This window comes from Neophocaena asiaeorientalis, unplaced genomic scaffold (assembly GCF_003031525.2).
Source record: "Neophocaena asiaeorientalis asiaeorientalis breed wild unplaced genomic scaffold, Neophocaena_asiaeorientalis_V1.1 scaffold59, whole genome shotgun sequence".
In the NCBI taxonomy this organism is placed as follows: domain Eukaryota; kingdom Metazoa; phylum Chordata; class Mammalia; order Artiodactyla; family Phocoenidae; genus Neophocaena; species Neophocaena asiaeorientalis.
In genome coordinates this window covers 104,958-131,596 of record NW_020174268.1, presented here as the reverse complement: position 1 = coordinate 131,596, position 26,639 = coordinate 104,958, and the positions used below count along the sequence as shown (strand labels likewise).

The following is a 26,639-nucleotide window of genomic DNA, read 5'->3' as shown; positions in this document are numbered from 1 at the left end:
CTGATGTGGAAACTATGATAATGGATGAACAGCCATCGGTGCGTCATGCCGTTACTAAGAGAGTCCCCACCTCCACCCTCCTTAAATTTCAGTTGGTGGCTCCAGCAACCCATAGACATTAGTAAGTAACATTTAAGTAGTCTAAACAAACGGGCAGAAGCTATGGGGACTAGTTGACAAATCTATTGAGGGCTAAATTTCAAAGGGGCTTCTGAAAGATTTGCAAGTTAAGGGAAGAGAATGACAGCATTTTACGTACAGATTAACGACGGTACAAAAATAATGACGGCAAAAGTCAAGCCAAGTACATATTGCACTTTTACACTTAGATGTCTTATTCACTGATGTCCTTAGTCCCAGGAGACACACTTTTATGATCAAGTAAATATTTTAAAGTTCCTTCACTTTAAACAGTGAGACACAATGTAGCAGCAGCAGAACCACCATAAACCTGCCAGCCTGAAAATTAATATCCTAAATGTATTGCCAAATTGGAAGGATTACTGCACTTTCAAACAATACTAGTACATTTTTTTTAACATCTTTATTGGAGTATAACTGCTTTACAATGGTGTTAGTTTCTGCTTTATAACAAAGTGAATCAGTTATACATATACATGTGTTCCCATATCTCTTCCCTCTTGCGTCTCCCTCCCTCCCACCCTCCCTATCCCACCCCTCTAGGTGGTCATAAAGCACCAAGCTGATCTCCCTGTGCTATGCGGCTACTTCCCACTAGCTATCTATTTTACATCTGGTAGTGTATATATGTCCTTGCCAGTCTCTCACTTCGTCCCAGCTTACCCAACACTAGTCAATTTAAACGTGAACTTATTTAACATGTTGCAGAAATATGACCTAAAGCAGGAAACTGTACAAAAGACACAGACAGCAAACTGAAGCTCACTTTTCCAAATCTCATCTCATTTAATCCTCATAACAACCCCAAAAGGTGAACTGAATTATCTCAATTTTAAAGTTAGGAAACTGAGGCTAGAAGATGTTAACTATCTAATATCATACAACTAGGAAGTATAAGAGGCAGAAGGGCCTTTGTATGTCCTTAAAAACTCAACACTATCCATTACCATGCATTGCCTCTCGAATGCTGGGTATGAAACAAAGCACCAGGTACTATTCATTTCAAGAATGATATATACCTTCATATATTCAATTCCATTTTTCCAAAATTTGTTTTGTTAAGATCAAACTATGGATTTATTAGAAGCAAGTTCTGAGGTATTATTCAACATTAAAAAGTCACATCAGATAGTGAACAGCTAAAATGTAGGAAATGTGTTTTATTAATATTTGTAATTCCAGAACATAAATAGTTCCTATGTCCAAGTTGTTTGGGGATGAGTGGATGGATGGATACTGGACGGTAGCCTGTTTTGAAACATTATCTGAGTCAGGAGATACACAGATACGTTATAGCGCGTAAGCCAAGGTAGGGTAAGGATGCCTTTTTTTCCCTTCCATATGCAGATTGTTTCAAGTGTCTTCTTAATAGTTATCTTAACATGCCACTGATAAATAAAAAGTTTCCAAATATTTCTTTTGTTTATAATTTATTCCAAGGAGAAAGGGAAGATGAAATTTTGTGCTTTTCACAACTGATTTTGAGTGAGATACCTGAACTTCCATCATCCCCAGGATATGGATTTTGGTCAATGTGGTGACCTCACAGAAGATATGAAACTGTACAAATAATAGGGTTTAAATGGAAAAAATCATGTTTTGAAGAATTACTTAATATGCCTAAGTTACTCTTTCAGAGACACACGTAACTTCTGTAATAATTCTCTATGTCCAAAACACAAAGATGCAAATAAACCAGCATCCTTCAACTGTTAGGGATTTTCTACTGTGTATCTTAAAACCATAATGGCTCAATGAAAAGAAAAATCTTTAATTCAAATAGATCATAATGAGTATAAAGCGAACTTAGTAAATTTTCTAATTACTCTTTCCTGTTACATACAGTCTAACAAAAGCACCATGGTTCTGTGTGAACCCTTGAAAAAGGTTCCATGAATTCAGTGGACACTAAAAAATAGCGTCTTAAGGGAAGGGTAACAAAGTAATTACAGCAGAGTACTAGAAGAAAAAGCCAGTATGCAGTTCAGTCTTGTCAGAATGCCATTCTTCCCTGGTGCCTGACTTCTAGTACTCACTGTTCAAGATTCACTTCAATGTGACCTCCCCTGGAAGCCTTCCACCCAAGAGTGCCCTCTACGTTTGCCTCTTATAGCATGCATCAGTCCCCATATATATATATATTACATTTGTACTCATGGCTGCCTCCTCTGATGAAAGAAGGGAACATGTTCTACTAACTTTATATCACCAGCACAGAATGAACCCTTAATAAATGGCAAAGAAAAAAAAGGGATTAATAGGCTTCATACCCTACTATAAAACATTGAGAGTGTCTATCAGGCAGATCCTGGTCTAAAATTGAGTTACTCTTACTACACAGATATCAAAGGGGAGGATGAATATTACCACAACAACTAAAATATGGGAAAGAATTTCTCAAAACTATACCTATTTCCTTATTCATTCAACAAACACTTTTTAGGCAACTGCTATGTGACGGGCAGTGCTCTAGGCACCAGAGACAGAGCAGGAAACAAAATAGACAAATATCTCTGCCTCCATGGAGTTTACATTCTGGAGTTAGAAGATGAACAATAGAGAAAATAAATGTACAACGTAGGTATCAGACAGTAATCCGTGCTAAAGGAAACAAGAGAGAAGGAAAGGAAATTGGAGCATGCCAGACTGGGTGGGGTTTGCAACTTTGCATGGCTTTGCCAGAGCAGGTCTCACTGAGGAGACATCTGAGGGGAGAAGAGAATCTTAGATATTTTTTTCCTTTGTTTAAAAACTCAATGGTAAAAAACATTATGTCCTATAAGAGGTTGATTATAAACAAAACTACAATAGACAATGCCTTGTCTAGGCTTTCACAATGAGATTTCACAATGTAGTAAATTTAGAAACTCTTTAAAACAGAACTAATGGGATGCCACTGTCTGATGACAATGGGCAGATCTATGTTTCTTTGCAAAGTAAACATTCTTTTTTCTTGATCCTCACACAGTAAAGTTTGTTTTGGATGCTGATTTTAATTTAAACATCAAACTTGCTATGGTACATTATCTATATTCCTTTAATATTAATATAATAACTGACCACTATTAAGTACCAATTATGTTCTGGCCATTGTTCTGAATACTCCTATTATCTTATTTAAATGCTCACAACAACTCCATGAGGTAGGCACTATTATTTTCCCAATTTTAATGATGAGATTGCTTGAGAGAGATTAAGTCACTCTCCCAAAGTCACTCAGATAGTAAGTTGGACAACTGGGATTCAAGACCAGGCCTTTCTCAAAAAACAAAGTGTCCTTAATCACCACACTCTACTGCCTTAAAGGAGTAGTTATGTTATATAGCATTTCAGTATACCTGCTTATTAACTGTCCAAATGTAAACGTAATAGGGAAAGAGACCTCATAATAAATTTTTTTCTTGTAATTCAGATATTAAGTAATATGAACTTGCAGAAGCAAAATAATAGCCCCTATTTTTAAAGACCGCTTCAGGAATCTATTACATAAACACAGTGAGTAGTGATCCCAGAAGTGTCATTATGATATGGAAAAGGAAATAAAATGTAACTGATAAAAACAAAAGTAAACTGTATCCTTCTGTCTCTAAGAATATATCTAGTCTCAGAGTAGTTCCTTTTAAATTAAACCAACATAGGAGTGAGAAATGTATAATTGATTGCTAGATCAACTGTAGCAATAATTAATAATTAAACCCAAAGATTAAGAACTAATATAAAGTGTTGAGGTCAACACACACAATGAGATCTATTTGTTATTTCAAGCCTTTATGATCTTTCTGGGACAAAAGCCATTTTTCTATGACATGAACAGATTATCTCAAAGTCAAATATGTGTTTGGTGTAGAGAAAAATGGGTCCTCTTAACGAAATGAGTAATTCTGTGTTCTACCTTCAAAATTCCTCTTTTGAGTGTGTTGAAAATTAAAACACAAACTAGTTTCTCTTCTGACAGAACAAATTTTTTCAGTACACTATTCTGATTTGATGGGTTCTGAAGTGATGGGTTTCAACTCAAATACTGGCTTTGCTTTCATTGATAATAAAAAGTACTTTTAAAATCTCTGATAATTCTTTTCTCCTGAAGAACAAAAAATAAGGAGCTCAACAAAATTAAGTATTTGAATAAATGCTTTCTTGCAGAATCATTTTCTAAACTGGACTCCATAGCGCATTTCAGCTTTCCTTGAAAAACAAAGACATCAGTGATATTTTTCCTTTCAAGTGGTTTAATATACAGTTGATTCTCATTATTTGCAGTAATGTCCTATATAGTTGCCAACAACAAAAGACCCCAAATAGCCAAAGCAATCTTGAGAAAGAAGAACAAAACTGGAGGCATCATGCGCCCTGATTTCAAACTATATTACAAAGCTACAGTAATCAAAAGAGTATTTTATTGGCATAAAAACAGACACATAGATCAATGAAACAGAATAGAGAGCCCAGAAATAAACCCATGCATAAATGGTTAATTAATTTACAACAAAGTAGCCAAGAGTATACAATGGGGAAAGGATAGTCTCTTCAATAAATGGTGTTGGGAAAACTGGACAGCCACATGCAAAAAAATAAAACTGGACCACTATCTTACACCATACACAAAAATCAACTCAAAATGATTTAAGACTCGAATGTAAGACCTGAAACATAGAACTCCTAGAAGGAAACATAGGTGAAAGCTCCTTGACATCTATCTTGACAATGATCTCTTGGATCTGACACCAAAAGCAAAGACAACAGAAGCAAAAATAAACAAGTGGGACTACATCAAACTAAAAACCTTCTATACAGTAAAAGAAACAATCAACAAAATGAAAAGACAACCTGCAGAATGAGAGAAAATATTTGCAAATCATATGTCTAATAAGGAGTTAATATTCAAAATATATAAAGAATTCACACAATTCAATAGCAAAAAATAAAAATATGATTAAAAAATGGGCAGAAGATCTGAATAGACATTTTTCCAAAGAAGACATACAGATGACCAACAAGTACATGAAAATGCACTCAACATGGTTAATCATTAGGAAAATGCAAATGAAAACCACAATAAGGTATCAGCTCACCTGTTAGAATGGCTATTATCAAAAAGACATGAAATAACAAGTGTTGGTGAGAAAGTGGAAAAAAGAGAACCCTTGTGCAATATTGGTGGGTATGTAAACTGGTGCATCCCCTACGGCAAATAGCATGGAGTTTCCTCAAAAAATTAAAAATAGAACTACCATATGATTCAGCAACTCCACTTCTGGGTATTTATCCAAAGAAAACAAAAACACTAACTCAAAAAGATATATGCACCCCCATGTCCATTGCAGCATTGCTTACAATAGCCAAGATTTGGAAACAACTTAAGTGCCCATCGATGCATGAATGGACAAAGAAGGTGTGATCACATCTTCTTGTCCATTCATGCATCAATGGGCATACTGTTCAGCCATAAAAAAGAATGAAATCTTGCCATTTGTGACAACATACATGAACCTTGAGGGTATTATGCTAAGTAAAATAAGTCACACAAAGACAAATACTGTATGATCTGACTTATATGTGGAATCTAAACAACAACACAAGAACCAAAAACCAAAAAAAAAAAACCTCACAGATACAGAAAACAGATTGGTGGTTGCCGAGGGCAGGGCAGGGGGCCAAATGGGTAAAGGGAGTCAAAAGGCACAAAAACTTTCAGTTCTAAATAAATAAGTCATGAACATGATGTGATGTACAGCATGGTGACTATAGTTAATAATACTGTTTCATATTTGAAAGTTGCTAAGAGAGTCAATTTTAAAAGTCCTTATCACAACGAAAAAATATTTGTAATTCTGCATTGTGACAGATGTTAACTACACTTATAGTGGTGACCATTTTGCAATACATTCAAACAGTGAATCATGTGACACTTGAAACTAATATAATGTCAATTATAACTCAGTAAAAAATTGTTTTAAAAATATAAAACTGAATAGAACAGAAACAAAAGAAAGAAGAAAGAAAACACCTCAAAACTCAAAAAAAAAAGTTGCTGTGAACACTGAATTAGCAAATACTGAACCATAGCTCCAAGGGGAAATGCAGGATTAAGTTCCTATAAGACATTCCATCAACTGATCAATACATAACCTTGTTTTATGTGTTTCTTTTAAAACATATTGTTGGTCCATTAACATTGAACTTATGGCCAATAGCACTATAACTCAAGCGTGAAGGAAGCCTAGCCAACTCACACATTTTTTTCCATAAAGTACACTGCAGCCTTCTTGCTTTTATAAACTAGAGACAGCATTTCAGCACTGTTTGGGGGCCATTTCAAACAGCGAGATCATCAAGAGACAACACAAAAATGTGAAAAATATCTCACTAAATAGATCACACAAAGGACACATGTTGACTGTATGGGAAGGCAGGTTTTCACCTGGTTCAGTCTCAGCTGGGGCCACGCACGTGTAGCAACTCAAATTTTCCACCACTCTATGCATGTCCGGGAATGACCACCAAAGCACCACAAGTACCGACTTTGGAGTTACAAATAAATTTTAGCAAGTAGGTGAATTAGCAAATACAGAACCCATGTGAATAATGAGGATCCATTATATAAAATGTTAAGTAAACGCATGTAGTATTGTTTATTATGTGAAAAATTATAGTAAATGTTGTGCTGTGTTACACAATGATGTCAGCAAGTTGCACTGAAGGTTGCCGGATACCTGAAGGTATGACTTCTGACCTCACAGTGACCCAAAGGCAGCAATTCACTAATATTTGTCATTTGACATATGTCATCACTGACTTGGGCCATGTATTTTGTCTTATAAGTCAAATTATTGATAACTTTTAATGGTTTCTGCATATGAAGCATTTCTAATTGACATGCTTATACTCTGTGTCAGGGGCTGAAAGAAGGGAATTTTTCACAAAAGGAGTACATTTTGTCAGACAAGTTCCTATTAGTGTTCTTTCAATACATTATAATTTGCTAAGTATTTTTTGTTCAAATAAGTTTTAGAAATGTTGCCAATAGCCAAGGCTTTTTATGATCAAAAATTTGAAGAGTTAATATTCAGTTTATTAAAAGAAACAAAAGCCTAGGTCAGTCTTAAGGTATGTTCAGCTTACAAGCCATATTTACAAATCTGGCAAATTTTAACCACGCTTTTTAAGGGCTATTGATTTTATTAGGTTATGCAGACTTCCAGCTTCTAACATCTCAATAACATCTTTATAGTAATCTTATTTATAAGTATGGATCACACCTGTAGGGGTTTTTTGTTTGACTTTGCTTTTACAGAAATGATAAATTGCTGAATTATTATTCAATTATTCCTTTATACAGAAGAAGAAAAATTAATGCATGCTGCTAGGTGAATAATACCATCCACCTTTGATTATTCCTACAGAAATGTTTAATTCACCTCTAGAAATATGAAGAATTATGCCACTTATTTATCAGACACATTTTATTAATGCACACTGAGTGGTATCTGAATTCCTTTGGTGTATGAGAATTCAAAAATTGTTTTGCATTTTTCTGTAATAAGATATATCCAAATTTAAAAACTAAAGTTATTTCTTATTACAAATGCAAACATGTAACCTGTAAAAAGAATTTAAAAATAGAAATAAAGAGAAAAGAGTAAATATCCATAAATCTGTAATACAATGAGAAACCACTGCATCTCTGTTATCTCCTTCCACGGGGCTACACATGGCTACACATGGTATTATAATCTCCTTTTTCTGTCCATTATATTGTGGGTATCTTCCATGTCAACATGATGTGAATTAATTTGTCTATTTGTTCATTTATGTACCTCCTGAACAACTTCTTTCTGCCAGGCACTGTGCACCTGAAGGAGGAGTGATTTTTTGATATGGATATAGCATAATCATTTAAACAATGCTTTATTATTGGACATTTGTGTCATAAACATAGAATGAGAATCTTTTCTAAATCTTTATTGGAGTATAGTTGATGTACAATGTTGTATTAGTTCAAGTGTACAGCAAAGTGAATCACTTATACGTATACATATCTCCACTCTTTTTTAGATTCTTTTCCCATATAGGTCATTACAGAGTACTGGGTACAGTTCCCTGTGCTATACAGTAGGTCCTTATTAGTTATCTATTTTATATATAATACTGTGCATATGTCAATCCCAATCTCCCAATTTATCCCTCCCTTTCCTCTTCCCCTTTGGTAACCGTAAGTTTGTTTTCTACATCTGTAACTCTATTTCTGTTTTGTAGATAAGTTCATTTGTACCCTTTTTCTTAGATTCCACATATAAGCGATATCATATGATATTTGCCTTTCTCTGTCTTAATTCACTTAGTATGATAATCTCTAGTTGCATCCATGTTGCTGCAAATGGCATTATTTCATTCTTTTTTATGGCTGAGTAATATTCCATTGTATATATGTACCACCTCTTCTTTACCCATTCCTCTGTCAATGGACATTTAGGTTGCTTCTATGTCCTGGCTATTATAAACAGTGCTGCAGTGAACAATGGGGTGCACGTATCTTTTCGAATTATATTTTTCTCCAGATATGTGCTCAGGAGTGGGATTGCTGGATCATATGGTAGCTCTATTTTTAGTTTTTTAAGGAACCTCCATACTGTTTTCCATAGAGGCTGTACCAATTTACGTTCCCACCAACAGGATAGGAGAGTTCCCTTTTCAGAATGAGAATGTTTCTAGCTAAACACAGGAGTAATTTGGGAAATCATCTGCCTTGCAACTTGGTTCATGGTGAGTTTCAATATGTCAGGATTCAACAAGCTTTTACTTTGTTTTCTTCCTTAGTATCACATTTTAAAATTGTCTCCAACCCTGAGACTATGCAATTACTTATCTTTATGTATTCTAGTACTTTTATGATTTAATTATTATAAATTTGATCTTTAACCCATCTGGAAACTATGTAGTCCATAGTGTGAGGTAAGGATTGGGCTTCCAGTTTTTTTAATTGAATGGTGAGCTAGTTGCCACAAGAGGAATTACTGAGTAATCCATCTTTTTCACCACTGACTTGAAATATTATCTGTATAGTAAAATATATTCTTATATATTTACGGGCAAGTTTCTGGACTTTTTATTCTGTTCCACTGATCTCTCACTTTATTCCCATATCAAAGCCACATTAATTTTTTTGTAGCTTTGTGCTAAGTTTAATTACATCTGATTGGTTAAGGCCCACTTCATTACTCTTCCTTTTCAATATGTAACTAGATATTATTGTATGACCTTTCAGATCATTTCAGTAAGCCAAAATCCCGATAGCAAATGTATTTGTAATTGTGTAAAATTTACAGATAAATTAGGTAAAACTTAAGACCATTCATCTGAATTCTTTTTGTCCCTCAGCAAAGTTTCATAGTTTTCCTGATGTTTGAATAATTGTCTTGATGTTCTGCATATTTCTTGAGTGTTTCACTAAAAAATTCTTGTAATATTAGTATTTTAGTTTATAGTGGGCTGCTCCTGTGAAGCTTGCTTTATAATTTGTTTTAATTGTGGCAAAATACACATAATGTAAAATTTACCATCTTAACCATGTTTAAGTGTACAGTTCAGTTGTGTTAAGTACATGCATGTTGTTGTACGACCATCACCACCATCCATCCACAGAACGATTTCATTTTGCAAAACTGAACCCCTGTACCCATTAAACACTAACTCCCCATTCCCCACTCCTTCCAGCCCCTGGAACCGACCATTCTATTTTTTGTTTCTCTGAGTTTGACTACTCTAGGGACTTCATGTAAGTAGAATTATACAGTAGCTGTCCTTTTGTGGCTGGCTTATTTCACTTAGCATAATGTCTTCAAGGTTTATCCATGTTGTAGCAGTGTCAGAAATTCTTTCCTTCGTTAGGCTAATGTCCTATTGTATGTATAGACCACATTTTGTTTACCCATTCATCCATCCGTTTTTTTTTTGGCTTCTATGAATAATGCTGCCATGAACATGGGTGTACACTGCTTTATAATTTAAATATTTTATATATAACATAGTATACTATCGATGGTGAATTAAAGTGTACATCAAGTCCCCAGGCTTTATCAGCCTGTAGATATACATGGAGTCACAGTGATGACAGTGATCCATATTTTACTGGCTATTTCTCTTACTTGCTCACATAGGACCCCAGTCCTCTTCCTTTGCCCACATATTTCCCAAGGAATGTCTCACACATGCTCACACTTTGCTTTAAGAATAAAGCCAAGCACATGTGACTTGCTGTTCATTCCAGCCTCTCAGTTATACCACATATAGTAAGACCCTTAAGGTACTGATGCCGTATAGGGAATTTCTTCCTGTCTGTTCATCATATCTACTCTCTTGCTCCATAACCAAGGAGAATGAAGAAGCTGATCCAACAAGCTAGAGTGCTTCTTCTTTAAGAGGAGGAGGGGAGGGCTACCGTGGTGGCGCAGTGGTTGAAAGTCCACCTGCCGATGCAGGGGACACGGGTTTGTGCCCCGGTCCGGGAGGATCCCACATGCCGCGGAGCGGCTGGGCCCGTGAGCCATGGCCGCTGAGCCTGCGCGTCCGGAGCCTGTGCTCCGCAACGGGAGAGGCCACAACAGTGAAAGGCCCGCGTACTGCCAAAAAAAAAAAAAAAAAAAAAAGAGGAGGAGGGGAAAGACCATGAATACTCAAATGAGAATAATTTACAACTGTTATGACAGGTATGCGTGATGATAAGGCAGAAGTGGTACCAGGGGAAAGTTGAATCTCCTCCTTCAACATTCCTCCCTTTGCTGTGGAATCTTAACTAGATTTATGATAAAATCTCTGTAAACTTCCCAACTTAACAAAAAGGTTTACAATCAAACAGCTCTGAGCTCTGGCATGCCAAAGGCAGAATAAGCCTGACATGTTTTTCACTATGACTGAAGATTTCACTAGCACCTCACTCACTTATATACTTGTAAGCACAGAGGCACCTTCTTGAAAAAGGGCCATTCACCTCAAGATGCTTGAATAACATAGCTAACATTTACTAGCGTTTACTGTGTGCCAGGCATTGAGCTAAGGACTTGATCCTCACAAGAGCTTTAATACAAGGAAACCAAGGCTTAGAGAGGTCCTGTAAGTTAACCAATCAGAGCTGGAACTGGGACTCATGGGTTACTTCATGCATGTTAGGGTTTCATTTGCATGATTTAAAAAAATTCCAAACCAGATCTATTTATTTCTTTGAGGAACTGTTTGTTGCATGTTCTACATAAAATATTCTCTGTACTTTACTGATGGAGGGACACAAGCTGTGAGTACATGATCTCAAGATTTCCCCAGGAAAACCTATTAGTAATGCATCTGTAAAACATATTTAAAATAATTAAAACTGGACAGCTTCTTTTGGTAGTCTTTCTTTTATCTTCTTTCTTCTTCTTTTTTTAATTTGAATGACTAAGTTTAACTCTGCAATGATTTTCCCTTCCACCCTTCCTTAGCTGCTGGGTCCCACCCACCCGGACTTCCTAGGACCTGCTTCAAGCACTCACTGGATACCTAACACAAATGCCAGGGCTTGTCATGATAATCTCTCCTCCAGTATCCACCCTCAATTTCCCCATCCCTTCTTGCTTTGCCATATTTACGGAGACAAACCTTAACCCTGGTTTAATCCAATTCTCCACTTATTCCGTGCTTATACCCTTGCAGCCAAACATGGTCCCATACCAGGCTGGCGGTGCTTACCTTAAACTCACGGCCCCTCACTTCAGGTGTGCCCTAAATGCCATGTGATACTCACACCATATTTCTCTACTCCATTCACTTTCCCACTCTCCCATTCAAGTATTTCATACCTTTTCCTCTCTCTTCAGATCGCTAATATCTTCTCAGCTGAGGACCCAGCTTCTTATTCCACTAAGAAAACTGAAGGAATCAGAAAAGAACTTCCAGAAACGCTTACCACTGCATCTACCCAATACTATGGATAAACTGCCCTGCTCCCAGCTACTCACAAGATCCCATCTTGCCACACGTATTTAAGAACATTGCTCCAGGAATTTTCCTCTCTTTCCTGCATCATCTAATCTTCCCTCTCAACTGGATTATTCTCCTCAGACCACCAATATTCTCTTCTTTCTCCTAAAAAAAAAGAATCATTTCACTATTTTAAAGAAGCCCTCACTTGACCCCTAGGTCTCTCTCTACCTATGGCTCCATGTCTCTCCTACTTCTAAAGAGTTTGTTTTAGAGGCTGCTTTTATTTTAAAGATCAAACTTGCAACTGTATTCCTTTAATAGTACTATAATAACTAGCACCTATTAAATGTTAATTATGTACCAGCCACCAGGCTAAATATGTATATTGTCTCATGGAAATCATCACAACATGTCTGTCGTCCCCCTGACCTCTCTTGTGGTCTTCCCTGCTACTTACTCCCCCCGCCGTCACTTCGCTCCAAGCCACCCTCAGCCTCCTAACATTTTTGGACTGTCTCAGGTATGTTTCCACCTCAGGGCCTTCGCATTTGCTTTTCCCTCTGCTTGTTCTGCTCTTCCTCCAGATATCCTCCTGGCTCGCTCTCTCAAAAAAAAAAAAAAAAAAAAAAAATCAGTCCAGATACATTGTGCAAACATAACAATTGTCAAAGTGTCCCCAAGACCTTTCCAGGGGTCCATGAGGTCAACACTCTTCTCATAATTTTCCTAAAACGTATACATGTTTTTAATATTCTACACTGCACTCATAGAACACTGCAAATATAGTTTTTAAAATCCTAGATGTAGAACCATTTGATTAGAGATATGAAGTGGAGAACCACCGAGAAACATCAGATTTTTCTTTCTAGATCAGCTAAAAACATACCACTCAATCCCCTCTTGTCAATAGCACCTGAATAAATAAATAACAACTTCAGATAACCTGAGATGCTACAATACTTTGAAAGGATTTCAGCAGACGCCCAATTTAACAGGAGTATTGTCTGAAGTACATGCCATTTATTCAATCTTCAAAAATATTTCGGATTTTATGCCTGGATTTAGCCATAACTAAAACTGCCTTACTTAAATCCCCTCCAGAACTGCTGTCATGAAGTGGCCGTTTAGATCGTGTCCGGACCTTACAAGGGGAGACACTGTAAGGACACCTCTAGCATTTGTGTTATGATGTAGGGGAGTGTCTACCTCACCCCTTAGTAACCCACCCCGTGAAGACTGGCAGAACACAACACATTCTTTGGGATCTAGAAAAACGGTTTTTCCTGCTAAAATCTAGAGGGCTTTTTCACCACTGACAATAACATTTTGTAAGTGATCCTGTTGCTCTGGCTGCCATGAAGCTTGGGGCCAAATTTACAGCTTATCTTTATTCTATTTATAAAATGTAATTATATATATATCATATTATATATAAATATACAACATATCTTTATATATTATATAATATACATAATATATTATAGTGTTATAAAATTATATGTTGTGTTGTGCATATTATGTATTGTGTATAATATATAAAAATTACTATTTTATACGTTGTATATTATTATATTATAGTATATTTTATAAAGAGAAAGAGAGAGCAGAGTCTCTGCTCTGTAGACTAACCCACTAAGCTTCCTTCTGGTCCTACACTCCTAGCTACCTTTTACCTAAGCTTGATACACAGAATTGAATGTAAACCACTTCAGATATTTTCAGAGATGTGGGGAAATGATGGTATAAAATAAATTAGGCAGAGAAACAAGAAAGAGGAGGCATTCCAGGTAGATGGAATAACTCGTGCAAAGACTTGGAGGTGTGACAGCACCTGCCTGACTCTGGGAACAGAGAGGGGTTTGGCGTGACTGCCCACAGGACAACAGTGGCCAGGACTGGAGACCACAGTATTGACTCTGCCTGGTACGCTCTGACACCAGATATCTGCATGGCTCATGTCACTTCATTCAGATCCCTGTTCAAATATTACCTCATCGATCAGCTCGGTGCTTTGTGACCACCTAGAGGGGTGGGGTAGGGAGGGTGGGAGGGAGGGAGATGCAAGAGGGAAGAGATATGGGAACATATGTATATGTATACCTGATTCACTTTGTTATAAAGCAGAAACTAACACACCATTGTAAAGCAATTATACTCCAATAAACATGTTAAAAAATATATATATATATTACCTCATCAAAGACAGTCTTTCCTGGACCAATTCATTCAAAATACTTTACACACACTCATCTGTACACACACCGCTCCATCACTCCCTCTCCCTTTATCCTGTTTTATTTTCCTTAATTATGCTTATGAACATCTGATGTATATTTCCTTACATGTTTATTAACTTCCCCCTCAATAGACTACAAGCCCTAGTAAGCAGGCTTTTTTATGTGATTTTGCCATTCCAGCAACTACAACCATACTCAATAAATAATGATTAAATGAATAGAAAGGTAGTTTAGCCTTAAATTGAGAAAGACCTAGGAAGCGATGTTAAATTTAGACTTTATCCCACCAGTAATGGGTAATGACTAAGAGCTGATGCAAAACGTAGTACGATCATACTTCTCTTTATTATGATCATACTTTTCTCTTTTATAAAGATAGCTCTGGCAGAGGAGGAGTAGAGAAGGGACCAGAGAGGAAATCCACGACAAAAACCCAAATGCTAAATTATAAAGGCTAAGTGAAGGTTGGGGAAACAGCAATAGAAATGGGAAGGAAGGCCTGAACTCACCACAGATACAAGCAGTAGAGACAGGGACGGTACTGTATATCATAATAGTTAAAGCAGGCATCCAGCAGGTCGCTTGATGGCTGGGTGACCTTGGGCAAGTGATTTCTCTAAACCTTGGTTTCCTTGTCTCTAAAATGGGGATAATATTTGTACCTACCTACTTAGTTTTATTATGAGGATTAAAGGAGATAATCTATGAAAATACACAACTGAACAAACTTGGTGACTGCTAACTGAGCTCCATGAGGCAAGGGACTGTATCTGCTTTATATACCACTGTTTCCCCAGGCCCTGGCACTCGGCCTAGCCGTAGTAGGCACTGAACGCATATTTGCTAAAAGCAAATGAATTAATGAATATTTTCAGCAAGACAAAAAATCAGAGTTAACTACAAGGCAAATCCTTCCTATAAAAATAATGGAGCAAAATGTGGCCAGGGAGGTGGGGAGCTTGTATATTTAAATCTGTTTGTGAAAATATTGAGGCTGAGACGGTTACAGGACCCACCGTAGGAAATGTCTAGTAGGCAAAGGGTCCAGATCTGAGGAGAGGGCACAGGCTGGAGAAAGATGGGTGCAGCTGGTAGTCAAAGCCTAACCTAATGGATCAGATCAACCAAGGGAAAGCAAGGAGAGTGAGAATCCTAGGAAACACACACATTCAGCATTAGCAAAAGGGATCAAGGATGGAGGCTGAGAGGGAGTAAAAGCTAATGAGAAACATAAGAGGGATTAAACCTTGAAAGCAAAAGGGGAAGGCGTGGGCTTCCCTGGTGGCGCAGTGGTTGAGAGTCCGCCTGCCGATGCAGGGGACACGGGTTCGTGACCCGCTCCGGGAGGATCCCACGTGCCGCGGAGCGGCTGGGCCCGTGAGCCGTGGCCATTGAGCCTGCGCGTCCGGAGCCTGTGCTCCGCAACGGGAGAAGCCACAACAGTGAGAGGCCCGCGTAGCGCAAAAAAAAAAAAAGGGGGGGGAAGGCATGAGAAAAAAAATGGTCAACAGTGTCAAAACTGCAAGAAACACAGCTGAGTGAAAACTAAAAAGAGACTACTGGATGTTAGCAATTAGATCATTAGTGACCTTTGCAAAAGAGGTTTTCATGAAGTGTCTGGGGCAAAAGCCAGATTGTGGGGGCTGAGGAAGAGCTGAGGAAGGGGGGAAAGGGAAGGTGTAAAGATCAGTCCAGGATAAAAGCAGACTTGGCCATGGATGCACCTAAAAGCCTACCTGGCCAATTATCTCCACTACCACCTCCAAGTGGTCGTTTGTTCTTAATAAAGTATTTTTTCCTAAGACATTTGTAGCATATCTTACTCTAGAAACAAGGTTGGACCTCATGAAAGTCATCGAGGGAGCCCATCTTCACTGCTCTGGCAGTATGGGTTTTCGTATGTCCAAAGAGCCCTGCACGGTAGCAAAGACAGTTTTCCAAATTACAAAATAACGGTCTGTAAAAATATATAGTTTGGGGCTTCCCTGGTGGCGCAGTGGTTGAGAATCTGCCTGCTAATGCAGGGGACACGGGTTCGAGCCCTGGTCTGGGAAGATCCCACATGCCGCGGAGCGACTAAGCCCGTGAGCCACAGCTACTGAGCCTGCGCATCTGGAGCCCGTGCTCCGCAACAAGAGAGGCCGCGATAGTGAGAGGCCCGCGCACCGCACCGCGATGAAGAGTGGCCCCCGCTTGCCACAACTAGAGAAAGCCCTCGCACAGAAACGAAGACGCAACACAGCAAAAATTAATAAATTAATTATATATATATAGTTTTATCAAGTCCATTAAATAGTCAACAAAGGACAGTGGTCTGTGTAGCCTACTGATTATTTAGAAGGCACGTGTATCAGGAATAACTGCATTATCAGGATTTTATACCAGTTTTGGAAAAGAATTATAATCATCAGGGATACAAAAGCATACTGTGTATTTCCTTAATCCTCATCCCTACCCTTTGAGGTCAGAATCACTATCCCTATTTTGCAAATGAGAAATCTGAAGTTCAGAGAAATGAAGCATCTTGGTTAAGAGTACGCTAACTGTTGTAGCAAACAATACCCAAATCTCTGGGGCTTAACACGGTAAAGGTCCATTTCCCTTTTTCCCTTTTGTGTCACGATCCAATTTGGCCAATGAGGCTTGGGGGCAGGATCACAGAGGCTCTGCTCTATGAGTCAGGGATCCAAGCTCCTTCCACTGGATAATCGACATCCGTCTGGCACGTGAGAGAAGGGACAAAGCATGGAGAGTCCCACAAATGGCTTCAGAAGCCAAGTGACAAACATCCTGCCCACTCATATACCAGCGGCCCAAACTCAGTTTACACAGCCCCACCTATCTGCACGCGGAAACTGAAGTCTAAAAGCGGGCCAGGAAGGACAGGGGGAACCCAGATATTGAGGGGCACAGCAATCTCCGCCACGTTAAGTAACATGGTGAAGGTCACCTAATTGCACATGGAATAGCTGAGAAGCAAACCCGACACTACCTAACTGCCCCAAGGGACCCTGCTGTCCAATGGAGTTTCTCCTTGCATTGCACTGAACCCACTCCTAATTTTAGCATTTCTCCAAAGGACAACAACAGATGGTTATAGTTCGTGTTTGTATTTTTTTCATCTGTCTTTTATTGCCTGTCCTGCAATTCCCCTCTACAAATCAGTGGTTTTAGCCTTCTGAGGGGCATACACGTGGACACAAAATTTGGGGAGCCCTCTGAAGCCCATCCAGACTATGGAATGCATGAACCCCAAGCAAGGAACTCTACACTACCTTACTGTTAACCTACTTCTAGCTTTCCACCTGCTTCCCCTCCACTCCCATCCCCCCACCCCTCTTCAGCCCCACGGACCGCCTCCTTGTTGTAGCTTGTTTCTTGATCTTTGCAGCCTCTGTTCCTTCTGCCTGACTTCTTTCCCCCCCCCACCCCCGCCAGAGGTCTGAGTAGCTCATTTCCTCAAGGTCATTGCTCAGATGTCACCTTCTCAGGAAGACCTTCCCCTTCCTACCCCATCCCCGCTCCCATTCATGCTTTTTTTCTCTATAGCACTTCTCACCTTCTAATGTACTATGCACTTTACATATTTATAAGTTATAAATTCTCCCTGCATTAAAATGTGAGCCCCATGAGGGCAGGGGTTTTCATCTATTTTGGTTTTGTTTACTGCTCTATCCCTGGCACCTATGACAGTACATGGACACCATAAATATCTCTTTGAATGAATTGAGGGGCAACAAAGGAGTAGAAAAGACACGGGGCACACAGGTAGATGCGTGATGTTGAAAATGTTCTCGTTCCAAAGCTGGTTCACAGGTGTTCATTTTACCACTATGCTTCACAAACCACGGAGATAGTATATATTCATATATACATATAATATCATAACATAATTTTAAAGTACTATATGAGTTTGTACAAATAATCCCACTCAAAACAGTGTGCCTGCTCAGGTATACACCCTGGAACCCTTTCTTAATCTAAATAAAAGAGTCAGGGCTTCCCTGGTGGCGCAGTGGTTGAGAGTCCGCCTGCCGATGCAAGGGACACGGGTTCGTGCCCCAGTCCGGGAAGATCCCACATGCCGCGGAGCGGCTGGGCCCGTGAGCCATGGCCGCTGAGCCTGTGCTCCGCAATGGGAGAGGTCACAACAGTGAGAGACCCGCGTACCGCAAAAAAAAAAAATAAAATAAAGAGTCAGATGGAGAAAATCGGGCCCTCAAAATGTCATTTTCATTCCTTAGCCTTTTATTTAAAAATAAATTTTACTCATATTTTTTCCTCAACTATGCCTTAATAGGCCAATGGAAAAGTACTTTATATAATTCTTTTTAGCGCTATACCATGACCTTTTAAAAATAGCATCTTACCTTATAAAAGTGAAAATAACAGTTTTCTTTGAAAATCTATTTGAAGTGTTAGATACCTATAAGCATTTCTTCTGAATTAGTCCTTCTAAAGACATTTTCAAAGCGATTCCATGATTTGCCCAACAGTAATTAAAATTAATATAAATTTCAGCTGAAATTTTTTATTCCACAATTCACTTTTCAAACATACCCTCTTTAACGTCTCACTAAAAACAGAGGTTTCGATTGCAAAAAGGCATTAGGATACCTAAAACATTGGTCACAGATACGTTCACAGATTAAACAAACGAATAAAGGGCTGGGCAGGAAGGAGGAGGGAAGGGAAGGGGGAGGAAAGGGGAATTTAGGGGAGAGGAGAAGAGGCAGGAGAGGTAAGGAGACACCCGCATACATCCATACTTGTACACTATAGATGTCAAGTTTCAAAACCCAAGAAGCTTACGGGACTTAAAAGAAGGCGTTTGGAAGCCATCCACTGTTTCGAAGTCCTGCTTTTGAGTTCCAACCCTGCCATTTACTCGGCAGATGTTCAAACTTGGTCTCAGTTTTATCAGTTGTAAAATTCATACGGTTTTAAGCAACTGTTCAATGAGATCATGTATATAAAACTGCTCAGTAAACAATAAAATGCTAAGGAGAAAGGTATCTTCAAATTTCTGACATAAATGCCCCAAGCTTTATTAAAAAAAGCTTTATTATACTAAATTATAATCTGATGGTTTGAGAAAGTCCTGGTATTCAAACCGCACAGTGAGAAGGTTAGAGATTCCAGCTCCACACATGATAAAGTTAATCATATTTCCTTGGTGTAAAACAAAAGGCTAAGATAACTAATAAGGACCTACTGTATAGCACAGGGAACTGTACTCAGTACTCTGTAATGACCTATATGGGAAAAGAATCTAAAAAAGAGTGGAGATATGTGAACGTATAACTGATTTACTTTGCTGTACAGCAGAAACTAACACAACATTGTAAATCAACTATACTCCAAAAAAAATTAAAAACGAAAACAAGAGGCTAACAAGTCTTCCCAATATCCTTCTAACAAAAAGCGGGGGGAGAGGGGGAGGCAGGGAGGGGAATTATTGCCATATATATTCATTTGAAAAAAATAAGTGACAATCTAAAGTAGAAACAATGTACATTGAATCTTAAATTAAGGCCATTATCAACAATGGCTATTGACCATCTTAAGCCACTTAACCAAATCAAAAATACAAATGTGTTTCAAATAATTAAATATTCACAGAAAAAAATACTCCATACCCAACAAAATCAAACTAATTTGCCAAGGGAAAATGTAATGGGCATGGACATATAATGAACATGTTATGGTCTTTTTCAAAGGTCTATTTTTAGACATGAGACAAACTCTCTTTAATTAAAACCTTTGCTATATACTATTTCCTGAGCAAGTAAAACCTAACAAATCCAATATGAGTGAAACACTGTACCCTGGAAACAGTAAGGAGCCCCGAGTCATTTACAACAGTAGTTTCATATAACCTTCCATCACTCTCACCACAATAGTAAACATGCAACCTTAAACTAACTGAAAGCTTTCTAAATTTAGATACCTTCAAATAATGCATCTTAAGTTATATGTAAAGGTTTAGTAAATTAGTTATTACTTCTCTTATCTTTAATAATGGGATATCATGTTTAACTTGTAATCAAAATGGAAAGAAAGCTGTTATACCATATATTAGTGTACCAAGACTCAGAGTTTCCAGTCTATATTTAGTTCACATTAAAATGGAAGCAAAGACGCAAACCAAGCTAAAAATAAAACGTTCTACAAAGATGAGGGTTTTAAATGGATTGAAATCTAGCTATTTTTGGTCCCCTAAAGGCTGATTGCATTTCACAGCACCTTAACTTTGTAGTGCTTTGCAAACCGTTTTCCATCACCTAGGATAGGGATCAAAAAACTACAGCCCACAAGACAAATCCATGGGCCATATATACTTCTGGCACCTGATAGTATACAGCCCACAAGTTAAGAAGGTTTTTACATGTGTCAATGGCTTTTTTAAAAACAGAATATTTTTTAACACATAAAAATATTATGAACTCAAATGTTAACATCCTTTAATAAAGTTTTATTGGAACAAATGTAGTCACATTTTACCACATATAGACATATACCACACATATACCACATTTCAGCTTCCTATAGGTATTTAAGTATTATCTATAGCTGCTTTTATACTACAACAGTAGAGCTGAGTAATTCCAACACAGACTGCGGCCCACAAAGCTTAAAATATTTACTACCTGGCCCTTTATAGAAAAAGTTAGCTGATTTCTGCCTAGATGAATGTTGATTATTCTAATTCAAGATATCTTCCTGCTCATCACCTACCAAAATGTAAAAACTCCTACTTGCCTTTCACGTCATGTTGTTTCTGAACAATAAACCTGTTAATATTACTTTATTTCTTAACAATCTTCTGGCCTTGTTTCTGTTTCCCATCCTAGTTGGATCATTACCCAATCCAATGTTTCCATGCAGAACTGTGGCTAAAAGTCTTAAATAGTATTTTCGAATCTATTCTGTTTCTGTTTTAAATACTGGATATGAATCAGCATGACCCACTAATGGGCTGCCACCTACAACCTGAAAAACACTGAGCAAGTCTTCCCTAATCTACTCTATCGAAGGTTTATGGTGAAAAATAATGTTTTAATTGCACAAATTGTATCTCATAAAGCAGTGAAAAATACAAATCAGTATTTCCATATTGATTATACCTTACCATAAAGATATAAGAGTTTATTTATACATCCTTTGTGTTAAAGTAAAACCAAGGTACCAGCTGAAGAATGTATTCTTTTAATGGGCTGAAAGAGATGTCCTAATCCAGATACAATGTTGCAAAGTTCTGAATATCTTTCCAGTGTTTAGGTATGTTTTACCTAAATTTAGAGACTCATTTATGGACATTAAAATTAACTGTAAGAAGACATAAATGTCAAAAAAATAAATGCGAGCATAATAAACCAAATTAGGAAATATTTTTGACACATGAAGCTTCAAGACCTTAACCAAGATGAGTCAGTGTGAAAAAAAGTCATTGAGATGGCTCCCACTTGTTTACACTGTTTGGCTTATGACGGTTAAACAATCCTAGTCTATAAGCCTGACCAATGTTCCTCCAGCCATTCGTTGCAAAATGAAAGACTACAGTATTCATGGGCCAACAAAAAGCAAACCGACTGTCCTTCACACTCATGTTCAAAACCAAGCTGGTCTGAGGTTGTATCAGTGCTGTTTCAGAATGTCTCACTCCCAGCAAACACCAGTGAAATTCTCTACAATAGTAAATCTGAATGCAAAATCAAGCTTCTCCTTGAAACAAGACTAAGAATTTAGGGATAACAGCCAAGGGTAAAGAGAGAGGAAGAGATTTGATGAGTTACAGCTCCCTTTGGCTTCCCCACATCAGCACTATTTAAACTTGTATATAAGTGATTTTTTTTTCCTTTGGGGAAATCGAGGCACCCATAAAGTTATCTAGCGTTTAGCACCTGGGTAGGTAGATGAGACTACCTGAAATTCCATTTAGCTAATACAGAGAAAGGAAAAAAGTGAAAAACAGAGAAAGAGAAAAATAGTAGAGATGACAGCAAGGCAAAGAAACAGAAGGAAAAAATGGGAAATGAAAACGGGAACAAAGAGCACACAATATGAGGATGTGACAAGGGTACTAAAATGTACATGAGCATTTTATTAAACCACACTAATTTAAAAGGCATGCCAGTCTTATTCACTCTTTATTTAAAAAGTACATCGTGGCCTTCCCTGGTGGTGCAGCGGTTGAGAGTCCGCCTGCCGATTCAGGAGACACGGGTTCGTGTCCCGGTCCGGGAAGATCCCACATGCCGCGGAGCGGCTGGGCCCATGAGCCATGGCCGCTGAGCCTGCGCCTCCGGAGCCTGCGCTCCGCAGCGGGAGAGGCCACAACGGTGAGAGGCCCGCGTACCGCAAAAAAAAAAAAAAAGTACATCATATCCACTGCAAAAATGCTGAGATTAGTGTTGTCTTAAAATAGCCCATATTTCGTTTCATAGAGAGCTGGTTAATTAAATGATGACATAACATGCAGGTTAAACCGTATGAAATTTCCCATGTTGGACCGTTGTTTTCCAGCTTTATGGAGGTATAACAGACAAAACTGTATATACTTAAAGTACAATGTGATGATTTGATAGACATATACATTGTGGAATGATTACCACAATTAAGTTAATTAATATATCTATCACCTCACAGCTAAGAGTGTGTGTGTGTGTGTGTGTGTGTGTGTGTGTGTGGTGGGAATACTTTGCTATTCTCTTAGCAAATCTCAAGTACACAATACACAAGTTAGTAGTATTAACTACAGTCACTATGCTGTACATTAAATCCCCAGAACATATTCATCTTATAATTGAAAGTGTGTACTTCTCCCCATTTTCCCCACCTCCCGGCCCTACTCTCTACCATTTTGACCTACTGACAGAGCAACTTCACTTAGCTCAGCCTAATATAATGGAATACTTTGCCATCATTAGAAAGAATGAGGCAGTCGTAGTCAAGCATTAGAGAAATGATCTCCATGTTTCAAACAAACGAGATGCAGAATGTGTAGAGAATGTTCCCATTAGTATTTTTTAAATACTACATATTTATATATACACACACACACACACACATATATATCCTTGTATGTGCATAGAAATTTTCTGGAAACACACCAAGAAAATGTCAACAATTGCCTCTGAGACAGAGACTGTGTGGTCTAACGTGGGAGGAAGATTACTTTTCACTGGATACCCTACCATCACCAATATCCTCTCACACTGTCTGAACGTCTTACTATATGCACACGTTACTTTTTCAATTAAGAAAAGTCTGGATACCTTCCAAATGCCACAATTAACTTAAGGTTCTTCACTAACACTCAAATTATTTCAAACATTAACCAGCATTCACAACAAGGAACACTTCACTTCAAATAAGGTAATTACTTAGGTTAGTGGCTGTTTTTCACTCCAAACCTAAATTAGACACCAAACAGCTTTATGATCCTAAGGATCTTAAAGGACACTAAAATAAGTACTGCATTTTAACAGTAATACCCATATATATGAAGCATTATATGTATGTATGTAATATATACACAGTCATTCATTTAATACTTACGACCTCTATGCGCAACTCACTCTGCTGTAGGCCCTTTGTGTGTCTGTATATAAGTGCATTCCAAAGAGAGAGCATATATGTGCAGACATATGTAAGCACATGGATATGTGCGTGTAAATACGTGTGCATGTGCCACAAACACCACCCCTGGCTGCTACATAACCAGGGCAGAAGATACCATTAGTAATTACAACTTGTGAGACCTAGTGGTCCCTTGGTTTATCTTTAGGATATACAAGCTCCTGCTGTCTTAAATATGACTAAGCCTTGGGCTAGTCTCAGGGCCTCCTTCTCCTCCAGGCTCCTCCATCTTACACACCTGTGGAAGGGATCAAGAGTGTCTGTCCTTTTCTAAAGATCTTTTCCCTTAACTCTCATCTGGATCATAACTGAAGACTGGAAACCAACAGTTAAATTTAGCAGTTCCCATTCTATGAATTCTGTCCACTGCCCTGCCCTCATCCCTGAGAATCAGTACCTGTGATAAGAGATGTAACTGATGAAATCTGTAGCAGAGATGAACAGTCTGGATTGGGGGGTTGGGACAGGCAGGGAGAACAAGGCCCACCAGTTTCAGCCAGTTTAGGCCCTGATTTCATGTGTCCATATATGATAATGTTAATGAACTTGTATGCACTTGTATAAGCTAGTATAAAAGAAAGAGCTTCTGAAATTCAATACATCTTTAGAAATTTCAGGAACATTTCATTTAATGATCACTAATTATCCCTAATCATGGCAAAACATTATGTGCTAAATATTTTTGTGAGAAAGTTAAATGGAAAACCAAGAATAAACATGCTTTCTCAATTTACTCTTAGTCTCGATACAGATGCTTTACCCCAAACCATAGATAATATCAAATTTAAAGAGTATAGTCGTAGCTATCATCATGAGTTCAAGAACCCTTCAAATTTTAGTGGTACTCCCAACAAATTTGTTGTTTGACTTTACTCAATTCAAATTAGAGTTATCTCTAAATTTTCTTCCAAACAGTATTAATTTACTGGTCAATCTTGATATAAGTATACATGGAATTTTTACCATTTCAGTTGAACGTATAAAAATACCATTTTTTTAAAACCTGCCATTTTGCCCATTATTAACACAGTTTTGGGAATTTTTTTTTTAACTAAGATTTCAAATGTTAAAGGTACTCTCTGTTAGGAAAGTCCCTATTTTGTTTAGCCTTAATCTTCTAAAAATACATTAAACTCCATATCCTTAATTTATCAAAATTATACTAAATTAAAAATGTCACTGTTAAAAGGAGGTTACAAGATGTGCACTTAAAAATGAAGCATCTTTGGGCTTCCCTGGTGGTGCAGTGGTTGAGAATCTGCCTGCCGATGCAGGAGACACGGGTTCGTGCCCCGGTCTGGGAAGATCCCACATGCCACAGAGTGGCTAGGCCCGTGAGCCATGGCCGCTGAGTCTGTGCGTCCGGAGCCTGTGCTCCGCAGTGGGAGAGGCCACAACAGTGAGAGGCCCGTGTACCAAAAAAAAAAAAAAAAAAAAAAAAAAAACCATGAAGCATCTTTGACTCTTCCCTAAGTGTAGCTTGTTAACAGTTGTGTGTGTGCTTACATATATTTATTTTAGAAAATAAGGAGGCAGGTGCAAACATGAATCCACAGACACATAATAAAAATTCTATTTTCATATATGGGTCCATTAACCTTAGAAAACAAATTCTCATAAAAATAGGTATAGAATGAATTAACTTCTGCAAATTTATTCTTAAAGAGCACACATATCCAATGATTTTATTGGTTCCCTTTACAAATTCCTCGTTAAAGTCCCCCCGTGATAACTGACTCTCCGCGTGATGATTTCTACAGTATGATGAAAATTAGAGTGTATAAATAATCCTTCAGTCAGTCGTAAGCATTTGCTATATATACATATAAAATCAAATTAAAACTCTCAACTTTGAGCCCTCACAGGTCAACAGTACCTGCTACATAAAGAGTAGCACAGCATGCTAATCTCCACGTGACACAAAGCGGTTACTTTTCATTATTAAAAATAACCATGGGTGTGTCGATAAGATAAGAACACTGCACTTAGCGGGAACTCGAGGTCTGTTGTTTGTGCCGCGTTAGGGTGCGGTTAACCGCGAGCATCATTTACCAAAGGGCAGCAAAGGGGCACAGGGACTGTCAGGTGTCACCTCCCCATCCACCCTCTCAGAGTGGGCCAGGGAGAGGCAGGCTGCTGTCCACGGGAAGGGAAGGTGGCGAAGTTCACTGCAGCTCTGGCTGGTCAGCCTGCACTTCGCTCCCAGCGCAATGCACTCTACCGAGCCATTGCACGGCAGGTAGTAACAAAAATGAAACACTCCTTTTTAGATCCCTGAGTGGGAACTCTAAACAGCGTTTCCGCTTTTTCCCACGCTCCCTGGTTCCTTTCTCCTCCGCCCCTGCCCACCCATCTCCCCCGGAACCCACCCTGGAGGCCCCAGCGCGCCGGCCGGGAAATCCCTTTCTGCGGCGCGCCGTCCGGCTCCCCCAGGCCCCGCCTCCGGGCCCAGGCCCCGCCCTCACCTCGGCTCCACACTTTCCCGGGATCGCCCTGCGCCCCAGGCGCCCACTCTCCTCTTCCCCGCCCAGCCGCCTCCCGCCTTCCACGCTCCCCTTGGGCCCGCCTCACCTTGGTCCGGATCTGCCCCGAAGTGGACACTTTGCGGATCAGTTTCTGGGGTCCCTCTTGCTCCGCTTCGCTGTCGGACGAATCCTCTCCGGG

At 38.6% G+C, this 26,639-nt stretch overlaps 1 protein-coding gene across 2 annotated transcripts in view; it reads right to left on the bottom strand.

Moving 5' to 3' along the window:
- DGKH (diacylglycerol kinase eta) overlaps window positions 1–26,639 on the bottom strand; it is a 164,362-nt gene that overhangs the window by 137,522 nt on the left and 201 nt on the right. For both annotated transcript variants that reach the window (XM_024755605.1, XM_024755604.1), the window contains exon 1: window positions 26,547–26,639. This exon is cut by the window's right edge. In XM_024755605.1, coding sequence (XP_024611373.1) covers window positions 26,547–26,639 — 93 coding nt within the window. The remainder of the gene's footprint in view (window positions 1–26,546) is intronic.